The sequence below is a fragment of the Haemaphysalis longicornis genome, unplaced genomic scaffold, assembly GCF_048455015.1.
Source record: "Haemaphysalis longicornis isolate Haplotype H1 unplaced genomic scaffold, Haemaphysalis longicornis Haplotype H1 scaffold_5, whole genome shotgun sequence".
Classification (NCBI taxonomy): domain Eukaryota; kingdom Metazoa; phylum Arthropoda; class Arachnida; order Ixodida; family Ixodidae; genus Haemaphysalis; species Haemaphysalis longicornis.
The window spans coordinates 43,691,155-43,708,463 of NW_027526385.1; the positions used below are offsets into that span (position 1 = coordinate 43,691,155).

General features: G+C 45.3%; 3 protein-coding genes and 1 long non-coding RNA gene across 8 annotated transcripts in view; 2 read left to right on the forward strand and 2 right to left on the reverse strand.

Moving 5' to 3' along the window:
* Positions 1-225: 225 nt before the first annotated feature.
* LOC144138126 (transmembrane protein 138-like) lies at positions 226-7,770 on the forward strand. Of its 3 annotated transcripts, none has more exons than XM_077670247.1 (4): positions 226-244; positions 4,654-4,752; positions 4,838-4,928; positions 5,887-7,770. In XM_077670247.1, exons 2-4 carry the CDS (start codon positions 4,675-4,677, stop codon positions 6,006-6,008), a joined length of 291 nt encoding a protein of 96 aa, XP_077526373.1. In that variant the 5' UTR covers positions 226-244; positions 4,654-4,674; the 3' UTR covers positions 6,009-7,770. The 3 variants fall into 3 exon arrangements, with proteins under 3 accessions (XP_077526373.1, XP_077526370.1, XP_077526372.1); XM_077670244.1 differs by lacking the exon at positions 226-244 and adding an exon at positions 4,365-4,497 and having other exon boundaries at positions 4,581-4,752; XM_077670246.1 differs by lacking the exon at positions 226-244 and adding an exon at positions 4,370-4,497.
* LOC144138128 (uncharacterized) lies at positions 2,418-4,120 on the reverse strand. Of its 2 annotated transcripts, none has more exons than XR_013315822.1 (3): positions 3,983-4,120; positions 3,616-3,748; positions 2,418-2,838 (listed from the first exon to the last, which is right to left on the reverse strand). It is a non-coding gene; the product is annotated as an uncharacterized LOC144138128 (long non-coding RNA). The 2 variants fall into 2 exon arrangements; XR_013315823.1 differs by lacking the exon at positions 2,418-2,838 and adding an exon at positions 3,271-3,435.
* A 116-nt stretch (positions 7,771-7,886) lies between the features above and the next one.
* On the reverse strand, positions 7,887-12,353 carry LOC144138127 (NADH dehydrogenase [ubiquinone] 1 beta subcomplex subunit 2, mitochondrial-like). The gene is made up of 3 exons (XM_077670248.1): positions 12,191-12,353; positions 10,651-10,780; positions 7,887-8,058 (listed from the first exon to the last, which is right to left on the reverse strand). The coding sequence occupies exons 1-3, from the start codon at positions 12,274-12,276 to the stop codon at positions 7,987-7,989; spliced, it is 288 nt and encodes a 95-aa protein (XP_077526374.1). The 5' UTR covers positions 12,277-12,353; the 3' UTR covers positions 7,887-7,986.
* A 227-nt stretch (positions 12,354-12,580) lies between these two features.
* Positions 12,581-17,309, forward strand: part of LOC144138129 (protein CIP2A homolog) — a 42,743-nt gene continuing 38,014 nt past the window's right edge. Inside the window, exons 1-3 of one of the 2 annotated variants that reach the window (XM_077670250.1) lie at positions 12,581-12,706; positions 12,790-12,914; positions 16,553-16,822. In XM_077670250.1, the coding sequence (XP_077526376.1) occupies positions 12,810-12,914; positions 16,553-16,822 (375 nt within the window). In that variant the 5' untranslated portion in view covers positions 12,581-12,706; positions 12,790-12,809. Of the gene's footprint in view, positions 12,915-16,552; positions 16,823-17,309 lie in introns of both variants that reach the window. The other variant, XM_077670249.1, reaches the window with a different exon arrangement.

Genomic DNA, 17,309 nt, shown 5'->3' on the forward strand with positions numbered 1-17,309 from the left:
AACGGCAGGCAAAAATACGACGAGAAGAGCGCAGCGAAATAACCGCGCAACAGCTGCCATTTTTTTTTAAACATGACGTCACATCCGGCAAAAAAAAAAAAAGTCGCTTTGTTTGTTTTTTTGTCTAGTTGGCGCATGCGCAGTAAGGCTCGTCCACCGTTCCTGAACGTCAGGTCTGAAATGAAAATCACGGCGTTCGCAGGCCCCATGTAGACGACAATTCCAGGCATTGCGAACTTCGCAAGTGCGAATGTTCGTTCCAGCGGATTCGCAGGCGAAATTCGCTCCATGTAGAACGGGCTTAACAGAGATACCAATTCTATTGCAAACTTCGAACAAATAATGGAGATGTTGAAGAGCAATAGATGAAGCAGTGACTGTCCAGCCATTTCTCTATGATGTCACTGTATCTCGTTTGTGCGATTCGCAGCTGCCGGCCTAAGCCACTATCAAGAAACGTGACTGGGCGACTGCAGTGGGGCCTCTGTTACACTTGACTGTATCACTTGAATGCTAACATGTAGTTCACATACTGATGAAGAAGTGACAACTGGGCTAGTTGGTAATGCATATGGGACATCTTGAAGGTAGCGCACTTAAACACGGACACCAGGGAAAGAACTGAACGCTGTGGTTTGTCAATTCTTTCCCTAGTGTCCCATACACATGTCCCATACACATACTGATGACCTTCTTTTTAGTGCTGGTCCACACTATGTCCCTCCCACCCATGATACAATGCAGAATTTGAAAGTTTTTCAATATCTCTTTTGTTTTTTTGGTTAAAAAAAATCTTTCGGGGTTGAAATGGGGCTGAGTAAGCTACCACAGGTTTGTTCTTTCAAATTGAGCAAAGTTGTATTCTGTCTTCATTGCCCCTTCAATTTTCTTCCCTAAGACAAACACAGACCCCTCCCTACTCAATCTGCCACTCAATAATGTTGGGTTTGCCTTGAGAAGAGATATGATGATTCTGCTTCCAATTTCTGCTGTCAGCATGACAAATGCTAACCTCACGAGAGGGGGGTCGTGACCTCCTGTCGTCAAAATGCACTATGGCACATTACTTCCCTTTATTATCTAATCCGCTGCTACCTGCCACAAGGAGCAGATTGTTGTGACAGTGAGTCACGATCTACACACGTAGATGCAGATGAACTCTGGCTTGAAGCAAGGTGTACACCTTTTGTCAAAATTTTCTAGGCCACACGGGAAGTGCGCAGGCCGCAAAAAATTTAACTTACAAGACTACATCTGGAGCGAGGTTGAAAAAACGTTTTGTGCCAAAAAGCTAGAAAAACACCTTTCTTTCTTACTGTAATAAAATATTTTTGTCACATTAAAAGGTAAGAGAGAAAAAGAGAAAACTGTTACTGCCCCAAGGGCTAATTCGGGGGAGGGGTGGTGACAGAGAGAGGAAGGTCCCCAGTTCTTTTTCTTTGAATTCTTTGTGGTCGGTTAGGCTTAGGATTAGCCTAGAAAAATTTGACAAAAGGTGTACATCATTGCCTAGGATTTAAAAAGAACCTGTGTGGAGAAGGCTTCAAACAATGAACACTTGAAACTTGATGTATATCCTACATGCTTCTTCCTAATGTGCCGCGTCTCCACCACGTACTTCAGACAACTCCCACTTTCCGTCATGCAAATCCATTTCTTCCTCCCTACCTAAGTGTTTGTGTTTTATTCCTTCACGGGAACTCGCACCTACCCCTCTTCTTTATCCATCCCTTGGTAGAAATTCTGCTTTGGGTAAGCCACCTGAGTATCCTCTGCACCACAAACAGGCCTGGGTACACTTTATCTCTCGTTTTCAAATTCAGACACCTTCAACACGTTTGTATGGATCTATGGAAATCTACGATGCTCGCTTTCTCTCTCTAGTGTTAGATCCGTTTTTTTTCCAGGGCTATTAAAGCTGATTAACGTTTGGTTTTTTATTCAAAGTACCTAGTAATAGTTGAAGTGTGTGTTAGCACTGGGAGTGCACACTCGCATACCATTCCTTTCACTGACAAATGTTGCCAGCCATTCAAAACTTTTGACTACTGGCACCTATATAGAAGTACTGGCAACAAATGTGTGTTGTTTTTTAGATTTTTGCTATGCTTTTTCGAGTATCTGGAAACACAAAAACAATAATGATTACGACCGGCCAACTCGCCAGACATTTTTGTCTTTCCAATCAAGATTCCACCCTTGGCATAGGCTTCAAAAGCACCCTATAGCCCCCTTCCCCTAGCTCAAAACATTAGTCCCGTCGCAAACAGTAGGTCTGAAACTAGCCAGGGGCACTAGTGGATGTAAAAGTGACAAAAATACACCAAAAAGGTGACGATAGACATTAAAGGACCCAAGAAACATCTGACTTTGAGTCATCCTTTTAACTATGCTAAGGATTGTTGGTTTCGTTCCTGGCCAACATGCAGTCCATTGTAAGGCAATGAATCTGACTGGCTGAAACTACCTACGCCAGTGCCATCACACACCTTCAGCCCATTTCACCTCGTAAAACGGCTAAGCTCCCATTCCCCAGCTGCTCGAGATCCGTTAAAATTAATTTTCAAGCAACAATTGATGCTGATAATTACAGAAAAGTACCTTCGTATCTTCACAAAGCAAACGACGTCAATTTTTAGAAATCGAACTTTGGCGACTTTCTCAAAAGATATGTAAGAATTAGGTACCAACCAACACGAGTATGCACAAAGAATGCGCTGAACTGTTTTCGTCGAAGGCGTCCGCAGGATTCGATGACAGAGTCAGCTTCTTGAGTTTCACGCACTTCCTTAGGTGGGTAAGACCCCTGCCGGTAATTGGGTTTCCAGCCAAGTCGGCCTGCAGTGATCCGCACAATTATGAGTGAAAAAGGAAGAAGAAAGGCACTCATTTAGGCAGGGTGTGCTGGTGTCTAATAACCACATCACACGGCAAATCTAACGTCATTTAATCGAATGACATTAGACATAAATGACATCCGGTTTGGCCCTGCGGGTCTACACGGCAAAGTAAATGTGATTTGATTATGATAGTGGTGATGATTAGCATATAGTTATCAGGGGGTTAATTGCGCATAAGCGCTCAAATGATACAATAAAACAGAGCCAGAGGACCCACTGCAATCGCCCAGCCACCAATTGCACAAACAGGATACTGTTACGTAATATTAAGAAATCACCCGAAAGTGGTCAGGGTGTCATCATGCATTCTTTAATATTTTCCATTGTTTGTTCGAACTTTGCGATAACAATTGGTACCCCTGTTATCGGTACAAAGTGTCTTTTTAATGAACCAACTTGTACTTTGTCTTGTCTTCATGGCCCATTCAACCTTTCAACGTGTTCCTGCGACTGGAGCTCATTAGGAATTTATTGCGATAGTCCTGATTCACTGAACAAGCTACTGTCATCTGCGCGGCTTAACTATCCTCTATTCCTTCGTGCGCGTGCGTGTGTGTGCTTGTGTGTGAGTGAGTGAGTGTGTGTGTGTGTGTGAGAGAGAGAGAGAGAGAGAGATAAGGGAGCGTGAGAGCGAGATAGCACTACGTGCGTGAGTGCATGCGCAAGTGTGCAGAGAGAGGGGGGAGGGGAGGTAGAGAGAAAGAATGGAACTTACAACCGGCAGAACTTCGTCCGTAATTCCATGCTGCTTACGCACTCTTTCGTAGTAGTAATCGGCTAGACGTGGAGGCAGGGAAATGTTGCAGAAGCAATCCAACACGGCTCGCACGCTCAGCGTGTCCAGACACCTGCGATAGAATTTCGCACGGCAGCGCAGCTAGCTGTCACAACTTCGCAAATGCAATAAAACGGCGCATTCGATACTAGGTCTTCTATTTCTGCCTTTCTGCGCTCAATATCCGCGTTCAATAAGTGTACTTGTTAGATAGGAATGTAGTATTTGCGCTGCTTTTTGCCCTGTAAGCGAGAAATTGGAGAGTCAAAGCAGCCGTATGAAGTAAAATGTCAAGAGAGCAACCTACATGTCTTGTAAAAGCTTGACATTCCGTCCGCCACTGCTTGTTCGATTGCTCATCTTGCGCAAAGTCAAATGTGCGTTCATTCACCTCGTAGAAACTTACTAAATTTTGTATTATTTGAATTATTGCGAACAAATGTAGGTCCCGCTAGATCCATAACAGACACAAGCCCATTTAAACGGACCGCATTTGTTTTAGTTCCACAATCGTCCAAAATTAAAAATAATTAAGCAACATAAAATATTGCTATAACTTTATTTTAATATATTTGTAGATAAAAATATTTAAAATATTGATTACTGCTTGTTTCAAAATGTTAAACCGCGGTTCTAATTTTTGGTTGCCAGGCAACGGCTTGTAAACAAACGTGCTCCCGAGTCTGCTTTCGTAAACATGAGACGAGGTCGGTTTCGTGCAATTATACTGCTTCAGTTCGGGCTCTTAGCCATTGACGTTACACTCAACGTCTTGTCGGAACTTCATGGACGCTCGGCAGTCACTTTACTGCTGCTTTTCATGTAAGACACGGCAATATCTTCAGCCGGTTGTTCGTGGCTTTAAGTTCGATCTAAAATCTAGTGCGTTTGTTTTGTCCGTACAGCGTTCAAGACTTCTGCATCGTATCAAGCTTGTTGGTCATGTGCCTTACCATCTTCAACACCTACGCGTTCCAGGCAGGACTCTTCAGAGAGGTCATGTCGAGGTTCAAGACGCCGGTAGCGGCGAACCTACTGTACCTGGCGCTGTCCCTAGGGCTTCACGTGTGGTCCATGGCAAGTTACAATTATCCGCTCTCCGTTAAAATAAGAAAATTGCAAGAGAAGGGCGTAGCATCTTACAAGCTTTTTTTTTCTTCAGGAAACAACGGAAGATGAGCCTTCAAAGCAGCGACAACTGTCCCGGCAAAGCAGCGCCGTCGATGTCACGTTGTTTACTCTTCAGAGATTTGGTAATTTATTGCGTTCGGAAAATATTGGGATTGGCGTGCTAACCTTGTTCGTGCGTCAAAATTTCAGCGCCGTGTAAGGGGGATTTTAAGAGGCGTTGGCGCAACTACCTAGTTTAATTTGTTGCGCCAAGACTTGGCGCAACCCTATAACTAAGCACGATTTAAACGACGTTGGCGCAACTATCGAGTCTAATTTGTTGCGCCAAGCACGGCGATAGCGATGCAAAGAAATAAATTTGCCGCGCGGTGCGAACGATGTGCTTTTGACATAAAACACGAGTACATGCGCCCGCAGCAACTTGTAGGGCATTCGCACTGTTTTTACATCTACAGAGTAACTTCGTTATAACGAACACTGATATAGCGAATTATCGGCTGTAGCGAACTAAATACTACCTTTGGTTGGTGACACTTATTCTTTTATAACGAAAGTGAAACTGTGAGAGCCGCGCGAAATATCGGATATAAGGAAGATGCGTGACCAGTGTACTTGGAATAACTTCCAGTGCACGAAACTGCAGCAGTAGAAAAGGCCCCTTTGTTTGTGAACACTGTGGAAAATTTCATCCTGCTCAGTGCTGTGAAAAGCCACCAGATCACATTCTAGGAATGCACGCCTGTTCTGTCAAATGAACTTTGTTCTGTTGTGATTTCCTGTTTCATGTTCTGGTTCATTGAGCTTGAAATTCCACAAGGACCAAGATAAGGGTTACCTTGTTTATAGAAGGTTCGAAGACTAAAATAATGTGTTTTTGTATCAAGGTTTTTTCCAGGAGCAAGATTACTGATTGGTTTGAATCGATTTTGAGCTCTACTGTTACAACGAATATCGGATATAACGAACTAAATTACAGTCCCGATACTACTTTGTTATAACGATCAAGGTTCGACTGCAATTGAATTTCATTTAAATAATAAGGTGCACTTTTTAAAATCCGTTTCTAATTTTTCTTTCCAGTGGGTGTGTGGCACTACTACTTCTACAAGAAGACCGCTTTGCGCATGGCTGACGACCGTCTGTACAGGCCAAGCGAGAAGCGCTCTTCAAAAGAAGCTCCGAGCGCATTGCAGCCGACATGATGCCTCCAAACGTCTTTGTCGATATCACCAGATTGGACTGCACTGATCCTGCAGTTCACTACTGTGGCTTTTCCGGTGCTGTTAAATCACTAACTGTGGAACCATTGGCTGCATACACTCAACGCAGAGGACAATCACACAATAGGTGACCTGGAGTGTTCATTGCAGTTACAGTTCTCCCTAAGACGTACACGGCACACAGTTCAAATAGTGACTGCAAAGCTGTTTGTGAAGTAGCTTGTGATTTCTTGGCAGCAGTCTTTACACAGTAGCTCTGTGATGGCATTCCGCGTGGCAGGTGTTGAAGGACAACAGATACCTGTTTTTCGCACAGTTACATCTGTGGGGGCATATGAAGAGCTTCTGTAATACCCGTGCCACACGTACACGAAAAATGACTGAATGACATTATTTGGGCGGGCCGTGCTACTCAAGAAAACGCAAAGGCATTAAATGTGTTAGGCATGATGGGAATAATGACCCAAAAGAGAAATGCACTCATATTTTAGATGTTTTTAACGGAGAGAAAAAACGTCTTACAAAGGTTTTTTGTGAAAGAAAACATTATGGGAAATAGTGTTATCTAAAAAATGGTGCGAGCCGTTCCTAAAAGTGGCCTCAGCAGCTGCCGTCGCCTACCAGCAGTAGGCGACGGCAAATTCAAAATGACTAGCGACACAATGTTTTGCCTTTTTGCCTCTATTTAGTGAACTTCATCTTCTTCAGAACTTCGCTACAAAGAGTGCACAAAAAATAATCTTATTTGGAAGTTCAAATACGTTTCTGCGTCAACAGTCTGGTGCTGAGAGTTTCGTTGGTTCCATTTGGTGGTGATCGCGTTCGAGAGTGGGCAGATTTAAGGCAATAGTAAAGGCAACGAGTTGTTCGGTACTCCTTGAAAATTAAGTTAAACCAAAAATGACATTAGAGCGAGTGGCATTAGATTTTTGCGTGTAGCAGCGAATTAATGGCATCAAAACAAGGCATTAAGCACTTGTGTTATTTTTCGTGCACGTTTGCCACGGGTATAGAGAGGGGTAGTGTAAAGCATGTGTCACGCAGTTTTTGTACCAACACTTGCCAAATATTGGCCCAAAAAATGTGGCTTACCTAGCAGCAAAGAGATATACTTTGAACAAAAAGTACTTCAATTTGGTTCTACCACTAAGGCTTCTTCGTGAATTTTATCTTTAAACCAGCAGACAAGAAAAAAATGTCCAATCTGGTATCAATCGATCATTTGAATAACAGAAAAACTGATACCTAACAGATACATAACTTGTCTTTATTAACATAAAAAGAGTTTATCAGCCCTCCCACTCTCTGAAGTAGGGTGACCAACGAAGTTGTGATGTTCTAAAACGATGAAACTATAGTCATGCACGACTACAGTGAGAATGGGTGTGCCGACTGCGTGAAGCCACTAAGGCCAATTGAGCACCCATCGATGGGCCTGGTCCACAGCAGCAACTAAAATTGCACCACAGGCATCATGTACACAGCAGTGAACACTCCGAGTGCAGAGTGAAGCCAAAGTTTTGTCGAGCGATAGCTCGTTTGTTGCGCCAGGAGTGCGGAGTGAACCCACATTTTCTTATACCACAAGCCCTTACTCTTTGCACCTATTCCCCTCTGCACCCCCCCCCCTCCCCACCCACCCATCCTGCAGCAAACAATCATTATACACTACGACTTTTTCTTTGTCTACATCCGGGGTAGCCATGTACAGCTTTTCTCTAAGAAAAGGAATAAACATGTGCTTGGTTCTTTGCTTCAGCCCACATTTTCAGTGGTGTTACACCCATTGGTGCATAAATGGATACTGACCAAGTGTCGGCGCCTTCGGCATGCAAAATGGAGGACTACTCTCATCACAAATCGGCAAAAACAAAGTTCTTTTATTAAGTCTTACGTCAATGAACTAGAAAAACAAAGGAAGCAAACTTCCAAGGCTGGGGATGTTGGTGCCGTCACGTGCCTACTCGTCATCCGGAGGGACGCCAAGCTCGGTGTCGGTCCATTTGGTTCCGTCCGGCCGAAGGAAGTGGCCCTGCAACGACATACATAGCGAATGAATGACGAGCGGTCAAATAAAAATCCAGCCACCTTCGCAATTAAGATGGGAAGACTGGGGAAACAGCGGAGCTAGTGGTCTTCACTAGCTTTAAAGGGACCCTGCAACAATATTTGAGTAGTGCAAGTAAACCTGCACGACGTTTAGATTACACTGCCAGGAATACCTGAGCCAAATAATACACGTGCACGTGAAGCGGTGAGCACACAAATCACTGTGAAAGATGCGGGAAAAGCCAACCGCGCTCTCTTCAATTTTCCGTATTATGCACCCCTGGCATGGCCTAAATGACATCATCAAGGCCATGGTTCTCCTATTGGCTGTCGCTGGTCAACTTCGCGGCTTATTTGTCGCATTTCCTGTGACGATCCGCCGTCGTCGGCGCTGAGTACCAACCTCTTCCATGCCTGAACCTGTACACACAGTTTTGGCATTTCTTTTGTGCTATGAGTGCACGCAGAGTTTTAGTGGCGAACTCAATACTCCCCTTTCAACAAGACAGCTTGACAACAAACGTTTATTGCTTCAAAAATGCCCTACCAGCCTGAGTGCTTGCAGGGCTGCCATGCCTGCTTTTTTTGTGGCACCAGACCGGAAATAGACCCCTCCACGTTGCAAAGAAAGAAGAAAACTCGCCGGCATGTGATATGTCGAAGGCCGCCAAAGAGAACGCCATGAGCCACTCCCCTCTCCGGGAGAGAGCACACAGTTTTCGTCGTGTCGTCCGTGGTCGAGTTGAGATTATGCGCGATTTCTCATCGCCAAAGTTTTGGTGATAGTGAACAGATTTTCATAATTCCTGCGGGAGCAAATTGCTGGGACAATAGACTTTACCCCAAAATACATTTCGAGTAGTCGATGGTAAGTGCTGCGGGTAAGTCCCTAGCTTTAACTTGGATTTTCTTAGGTCTGCCCATCTTATCGGTAGATTGGACACTGATGGCGCCAAGCATACGCCGTCTCTCTCAACTAGGAGAACGTCAGAGCTTACATCATCACTAGGCACAGCCAATCCCAGAAACACGCCTCTCCACCTGAACATCTGTCCGCTTGAACTCAGCCAAAGTCCAAAGCCAACGTCTGTGCTACGAACCAAAGGAAATGCTGAGTGCGCCAAATGCTATGACAGCGCAATCAGATAGACGCCGTTTTTCATAACACGAGGGACCCAGGTTCAATTGCAACCACTTGAGGAATTTTTTTCTCTTGAGGCACGCACTCCCCACACCTGCTTGTCGGCTCTTTTCCTCCTCGCCACTTTCGCTCACACTTCTTGGCCCAGCATTTTTCTCCACTGCGCTTTGTTGAAGCGAGCAGCTTTGAGCGACGCCAGGCGGGGATGAAACTCAAGCTTAAACAGCTTTACTGTTAATAGAGAAACTTCAACAGGCCAAGTACACAGCACCTGCTGATTCCATGACCACTGAGGGTTCTTGTGCGTGCACTAATAAGTGAGAATTGTTTTAAAAAGTTCAAATTCTGGTGGTTTTACACGCCAAAGCCACACGCTGGGCTATGAGGTACGCTGTAATGGAGGGCTCCGTAGAAATTTTGACTACCTGGGAATCTTTAATGTGCGCCAAAATATCAAATGCGCGGGCGTTTTCACTTTTCACAACCATCTGGAAAGCAGCCACCGTGGCCAGGAATCGAACCCACGTCCTTGGGCTCAGCTGTGCAACAACTTAGCCACTCAGTCATTGTGGCAGGTTACCGATTACCCGAAAGGAAACAGTCTGTTGCCAAAAATGTGTAGCTGGTGAACTATAGACATTTAGTCATTAAAACCACGTAAATGTAGACAACTGTAAAAAAAAACACGACAACAAAATCAAACCAAATGAAATGAAGACCTACTCAATTTTGCTATTGATAGCCAAATCCGGCAACCACCGTTGGTCGCAAAAAAGTAAAAAATTTTAACAACTGAAAGTACCAAGAACGCAAAGGTCTACCCAAATCAAAGGCGTCACACAATTAACTTAAAAAGGAGCTTAAATTGAAGCCATGAAATCACAAAAGTCCATATAGCCTAGTGCCTCCACATAAACCAAATAAGAAGAAAACGACCTTGCTTGATTTGACATGTTATTTCAAAGCCACCAAGAAAACATAAGCTTAGTGGAAAGGAGAAAGAGCAAGAATGCTTCTGCACTTGCAGACAATTTTTATAATTTTTGTAGCTTTCTTTACCTTGCTAGAGTATATACATACAAGTGAAAAACTAGTTTATGACGTCGTATTCGGGAGCACCAAGCTTGGCTTTTTCTTTTCATGAAGTAACCACAAAGAAGTCAAACTATGACTCAAGTCAACAGCCATTTGACATTGCTGCAGAGTATCGGACATTTTAAGGCCCGACTCTAAAACTGCTCGAAAGGAAAAAGCTGCAGGCATTTGACCCAACTTATCGTGTTGTACAATGCAAGAGGTGGCCAGATATCAGGTAGCACCAACAGAACAGTGCCAGAACAACGGGTTGTTCCCGAGTCTCTCAAGCCCCTCTGAGCGTTGTGTCACCTTTTAGGAGTGTAAAAGCAACATGACATGGGAACGGCGCCTACTCACAGTGACGTGTTCGTACTCGGTCATCATGTGGTAGAAGAACCACCACCACGCCAGGGTCATGATGCCCACGGCCATCTTGGTGTCCCGGGGGTCCACTTCGGGCACCGACCGGTAGATCCAGTCACCACCACTGCGGGGAGACGGGTTACGTTCATCATAATCACCATCATCAGCAACAACAACAACAGCCTATTTAAAGGGCCACAAAGCCAAGACACAACTCTGGTTCGTTAAAAAGACTACGTTGTCCCGACAACAGTGAAACCATTCTTATCGCAAACTTCGACCAAATAATGGCGATCTTAGGGAAGGAAGGCAAAGTAGTGGTAACTGCCCAGCAACTTTCTGGCAGGGTCTCTACGATGTTACAGATTCGTGTCTGTGCAATCAGTGAATGCCATTGTCAAGAAACATTACTGGACGACTGTTGTGGAGCCGGTAGTTTCGGTTGGTCGTGTCGCTTGCACGATACCTTGCAGTTGTGGCCTCTGTTGTGCCACTGCAGCCCCTACTGCGACACTGTTGACGTCGAATATTTCTGGAATTTTTTTCACTAAGAAAAAACCGTATTTTGTGGCTGGAATAGAGCTGAATTAGTTAGCAAGAATTAGTTTATTTCAAAGTGAACAAATTTGTATTTCGTCTTCGTAACCTGAGAACATCAGCATACGCAGGGTGCTACAATAATATATGAGCATTTTTAAACTACCTTAATTTACAACACAATGAACATCAGCATACACAGGGTGCTACAATAATACATGAGCATTTTTAAACTACCTTAATTTACAACACAATGACCCTTTTGCAGTGAAATACTACACGAAGTTCTAAATTTATGGCCTAATTTAATTAAAAATAACACCCCGGACGCCAGCACACCAGTTTTCCAGCAATCGATCAAAAACCAGTGTCTGCCACTGGCACAGAAGCTGACCGGAAAAATATTTTCACTCACGCCTTTCAGGCTGGCTCAGTGCTGTCGACATTCCAAACGTTAGTACAAATGATGCTCCTTTCATTCCCTGCGTAAAGCTACTTAAGTATATTTTAAGCCCGGTGCATTGTCTTATTTGCATCGATATTGCTGCCACAAACTAGCAACATAAAAAAAAAAACATTACAAAATCAATACGCAAACTGCGGTTTTGGTCCCATAATACTCATTTGCACACTACGCATCTCTGTTAAGCTGCTTTGTAGTTTTAGCTTGCATTAAAGCACATAAGTATTTTTTTCACCAGTCAGCAACACACTGCAGAAAGCGTTGCAAACCAGAGCCACTAAATTTGAAAACTAGTTTCGTTGCTGCCGCAATCTTTTTGCGTTCATGTTCGGATCTAATCATATCGATCTGCAGCTCAGATAACCGCTACCTATTCTGTAATATCAGTAGCTCTAAAGTAGAGTTAATTACAAAAGTTAAAAGCGCCAAACGAGATTATTTTTACAAGCAACCAGGCATGTGTCCGTGTTGCAAGAACCGACTAGAGGTTATGAAGTACAGGAAATTACAAGGCGTGAGGAAGCGACAACTTACCCTCCACTGTGCCTTACGCTTGCCCGGGTGACTGGGACGATGGCTCTGCGAGCTTTGACGGCTGTTCTAACTAAACCGCCGAACATTTTGGCGAAATCGGAAAATTTGACCTTCTCTAACCACACAGCAGCAGCCGCCGCAGCCGAGCCGTGGCCCTTCCGCAACTGTAAGGCTTGGCCGCGTCTATCTACTTCTCAACGTTACGCTACAAATTACCACAATTTTTACAACTACAAATAAAATTTACTTTGCAACTTTAATAATTTAACGATTGTTTGTTGTTTAACTTATTTATAAAATTAATAAAATTTTGAACCTGCTTGCAGCGCCAATAGTAGAGTTTGACATGTTTTATGTATGTATTTATTGTACTTAGGAAAAGGAAAAGCCACCAACAGGCGTAGTGTCCCTGTTCTGTGGTAGTTTGTCTCGCCTAGGGGGCGGACACCGGAACGCCTGTTTTTCTGCTCTCTTTCACTCAATGAGCGTTTTTTGAATCTCTCAACGGCTGGCGTGGTGCGTTGTTGGTGTCCTGTGACTGTTTTTAAGTTGTTTTTAGTTGTTTTTAGTTGTTTTTAAGTTGTTTAAGCTGTTTTTAGGTTGTTCCTCGTGCAATGCAATGGAGATTTCTGACGTCGTCAAGTCGTTCGTGCAATCTTGCAACGTCCAGCCATCGCACGACGAGTCGACGGTTTCGTGCGGCGGCGCCCAGCGGCAACTAGACGTGAGTGCTTCGGCGTTGCTTTTGTTGTCGGCGTCGTGCCTTCGAATATCGTCCACTTTTCAGTGTCAATGCCCTGTATTTCGCCGTTAACCTCGCGTAATCGCGACATTATCCTGAGCGCAATGCTCGCAGCATTGACAGTTGACATTAGAGCCACTAATAAGCTACTCTGTGACACTAGGTGACATGTCTACCGACTGGCGAACAGATGCTCAAAAATGCCACGAAATTTATCTTTCTAATTTATCTAAAAAAGTCATGCGCTGAGTCTCAATCAGTTCCAAAACACAGCTTGCAGCTCCATCATTTAGTCGTGGCAGTTTTACGTTTGGGCAAGCGTCGAGTAAGCGTCGCCGAATCTCTCCTATTTCGTCAACGGAATGTAACGCCTCTTCACAAAGGTAAAGGGACCATATTCCTCGGACCGCAAAGCGGGACGGGAGCTAGGGGAGGGGAGGTGTGAGAATAGGTTGAAGGGAGACTAAGGCTCAGTGAAATTTTGTTTTAACTGGAAGATAATACGTTTCGTAGTTCTCTCGGTCTTTCTTCGACGAGCAATGATGCGTTATTTGCTGAATAAGAAAGTGCTGAAGCATGCCTACCCAGCGTAACGTGTTGTTGGTACACTGCAACAAAGCATCTCAGACATTCGGGCTAAGCAAGGAACACACAACCCTTGCTTGCTTAGTTCCATCGTGTGCACTCTTTTCTTGAAGTTCCTCAAGCGGTTTCTTTCGGCCCTTTCATTCCTCCACGTTTTCATTAGTGACACTGAGCTTGATACCTGTTTTCCACATTTCCGGCTGAAAGCGGGACAAAACACCGTCCCACAAGCAGGCTGTGGGACAGCGGGACCACAGCCGCAAAACCGGGACGTCTGGTCACTTTACACAAAGGCCAACTGCAATCAAAATTTTAACCTCCTGAAAACGTTCTTTTTTTTTTTTTTTATCTCCCAGGAAGTTTCAACGGCAACTGTTGAGTATAAGATATTTTTAAAGCGTTGTTAATCTTTGCATGCACCAGAAAGCTCAGAACGGATACCCTTTCGACAATGGCATCAGCGTGACGGTAAGTGCCTTGGCATGCGTCTCGCCCCAAACTGTTGACACGAAGGCTCCTGTGGTGTAGCCAAAGCGCTGGCTGCTGTTGGCGCACTCTGCTTCATCTTGTGTACCACGTCTGACGTCATGCTGCCCTGGCGCTTGCGACCACAGTCGGTCGCGTATTTCCAAACGCTTCGCTGCACGGAGCACCCACGTGACATGTCTGTAGGCGCGATGCAGAATGGTAATTAAACGTCATTGGCTGCTCCCCAAACCTAAAGCGACCTAAAACATACCAAATCACCATTACTAACAAAAAAAAACGCGTAGATTCGATTTTTAAAAATTAAAGTCACAAAAAACTAAGCTATGATAAAAAAAAACCTAAGAGATAAACGTTCTGGGACTCGAACCCAAGCAGTCAGCGCCAGTATTCGGTACTCTTCACAGAGGCCACAGAGCCCAAACGGTGGGCGCGTTTTAGCAGACGCTGAAAAGAATAGCGCGCGCATTGACATCACACGCGTCACATGGGTGCTCTGTGCAGCGAAGCGTTTGGAAACACGCCAGCCGGTCTCAACGTGCAAGTGAAGACCGGGGCAAGGTGCAACGAGAACAGTGCTGTCTGGTCATGGTGGATACCTCAGTGTTTGTTTTGTCAAAACCAACACTAACACGAATAAACGAGGCTGTGAATAATTACCCTGCATTCAACCATCTAGTACCATTCTATGATTTCTGGGCTCGTAGCCACCCATAGCCGTGAAAAAGAAGTAACACAAATTTTGTTAAAAAGGGCTGTGATTTGGGTGAGTTGGTGAACGTTCATCATTGAAAATCAGCGCAGAAAAAACACAGCACAAAAAAGGAACGAGAAGTAGACAGGACAGTGCAGTGCTGTCCTGTCTACTTCTCGTTCCTTTTTTGTGCAGTGTTTTTTCCGCGCTGATTTTCAATGATGAACAAATTTTGTGTCCGTGCAAAAAAACTGGCATTGCCTTTAACCAGCATAGAAAATAGCTGCATTACCACCATGATACAAAGCACAGTGTCAGTGGTAAAACATGAATGGAAAAGGTGTACACCACCTACCAAGATCTTGGATTCTTTGGAAGCTGTGCGCTGAAGTGACGCGAGTCTGCCCGTTGAAGTATTATGCTCCGAAATATGAACAAACGTAGGCAAAGAAGGAAATGCAAACATGTAGCAGTCAAGGAGTCTTTAATAAGTACCGCCAGGCTTGAAAGCACACGAGTAGGGTCAGGCACTTCGAGGAATATTTTATTTTGCGACCTCAAGGTACATTCAAAGGTGCACACTATTCACCTTTTCTGCCACATACGTGGCCAAAGAAAGTGAAGCTGACAACCCAGTGTAACAGCGAGTACATGGCAACTGCCTTATTCTTGCTCCATGCCCAACAGGCCCTGCTCCCCCCGTACACTGTTCTGTACACAGCAGTTCGTGGTACTGCCCTTTTCCTTTTAAGGGCAGAGCACTTTAGGGGCTCACTTTGTCACCGTTGCTCGCTCGTTGGGCCCAAGTAGAGCCACGTGGCGTTCCGTCAAAGTAGCTGTTGTAATGGCGTCCCACAGAGGCTTCTAAAGCCAAGCGGTTTATATAGTCATAAACGTTTGAACCTCGTGGACCGCTGGCGCTTGTCATACATCTCCCCGTTGTTTAGCGCAAAGAAAACTGCAGGTACATTTGAGGCGAAGTATACGTAATGAACCAGCAGCGCCCGCGTTCATTTAGTTAGGAACGCTCGTTGGGTTGGTTTTTACGATAGTAAGCGAAAAAGTGGCAGTGCAACGCCGGCACGTGCGGGAGGAACAGCGAGCACTGCGAAAGTGGGAAATTCGAAATGCGTTGGGTGGTAGCAGTGAGCGGATAACGGCTCTACAGCTCATCATGGCGAATCACTGCTCTGCACTTCCGACAGCTTTCACATTGAGTAGAACGGCTTTTATTTTTCCGTGTTCCCCTCTCCCCAAAAAATAACAAAGTTGGGAACAACACTTTTTTTTTTAATTGCGAAAGTTTCCTGTGCAGCATAAAACGGTGCAGGCGAGTGTGTTTAAATGTACGTAAACAGGGAGTTTTCACTAAGAAAGTCTATAAGGCTCCGGTGATACGGCCTAAAGAGCCAGCGTCTGTAGTCGGGAGGCCGGCCTGGGTTGAGTCCCACACTATGTAGTACTTGCTGTTGGGAACGTTGGAGGCCACGGCAAGTCCACAGAAGATGGGGAATGTCTGCGGTCGATGTCGACGTGTTGCAAAATGGACATGTCCGGCCAAACGGAGCCCGTCGATCCGGGGGCCAGGTGTGGGTGACAGCTGGTGTAAGAGCAGCCCTGACGCGAATCCTTCGTGGCCCACCAGGGAGGTTTGATACACACGGTGGAATAGGTGCGTGTGTGGAGCGTGTGGAACAACACTTGCTCCAGTAAAGCGATGGCAGGTTGAAAGCCAATGAAAATAAATAAGTGAGGGCAGTGACCCAAAATGTAGTTTTTAGATCAAACCTTTTACACTTCTGTACGTGGCAGTTGGTGCCACTGCCCTCACAATTGTCGCACTTTCTTTGCCCAGGTCCTCAATGGCTTGGTGGGGTCGCGAGACCTCAGCTTCTTCACTGGCCTCAGCCGGCCCGCCCACGAGTGCGTCACGTGCTGCGTCGCCATCCTGTTCGACATGCAGCCAAACTTGCCGCTGGCCGGCAAAGTTCTCACCTTTCTGCAGCACTTGGCGAAGGAACCGCGTCTGTTGCACTGGCTGCGCGAGGAATTCGAACTGCACTCTGCGCTCGTGGAGTTGCTCCAGAATCGGCTTGTCGAGGACAACACGCCGGTTCAACTTCAGGTGGGTCAATGCAGGAGCGTCGCCTTCCTCCACTTCATGAGGGAGGAAAGTCGTGGTTCGTAAATTGTGGCTTCTGAAGAAACATCTCCACTAACGTGAAACCTGGGGTGGGGCAAAGCATGCAGTGTATGAATGTATTCTTGGCACCTTGGCGTTTTCGCCAACGGAGATGAAACCGTTGGAGTGGGTAGAGGTATACAGCTGTGCTGTAAAAGTCTCTTCTCTTTGAAGTATGCAGCTCTCTAGTGAGAGGCCTAAACGAGTGCGCGTTACGAAGCGTTCCAGCGCGAGGCAGAAACCAGTGTCCCACTGTTTTTTATTATCATTTTTTTAGTATACCTTTCGAAGTTGAACCACACCGCAAACGACGAGACAAAGGACGATAGCAAGAGGACACACAAGCGCTGACCTGGTTCCATGTCTGAAGGAAGGTGCAACGCCTCCAAAAGAGCACTTCCATCTCGTCACCCTCATCGCTATCGCCTGT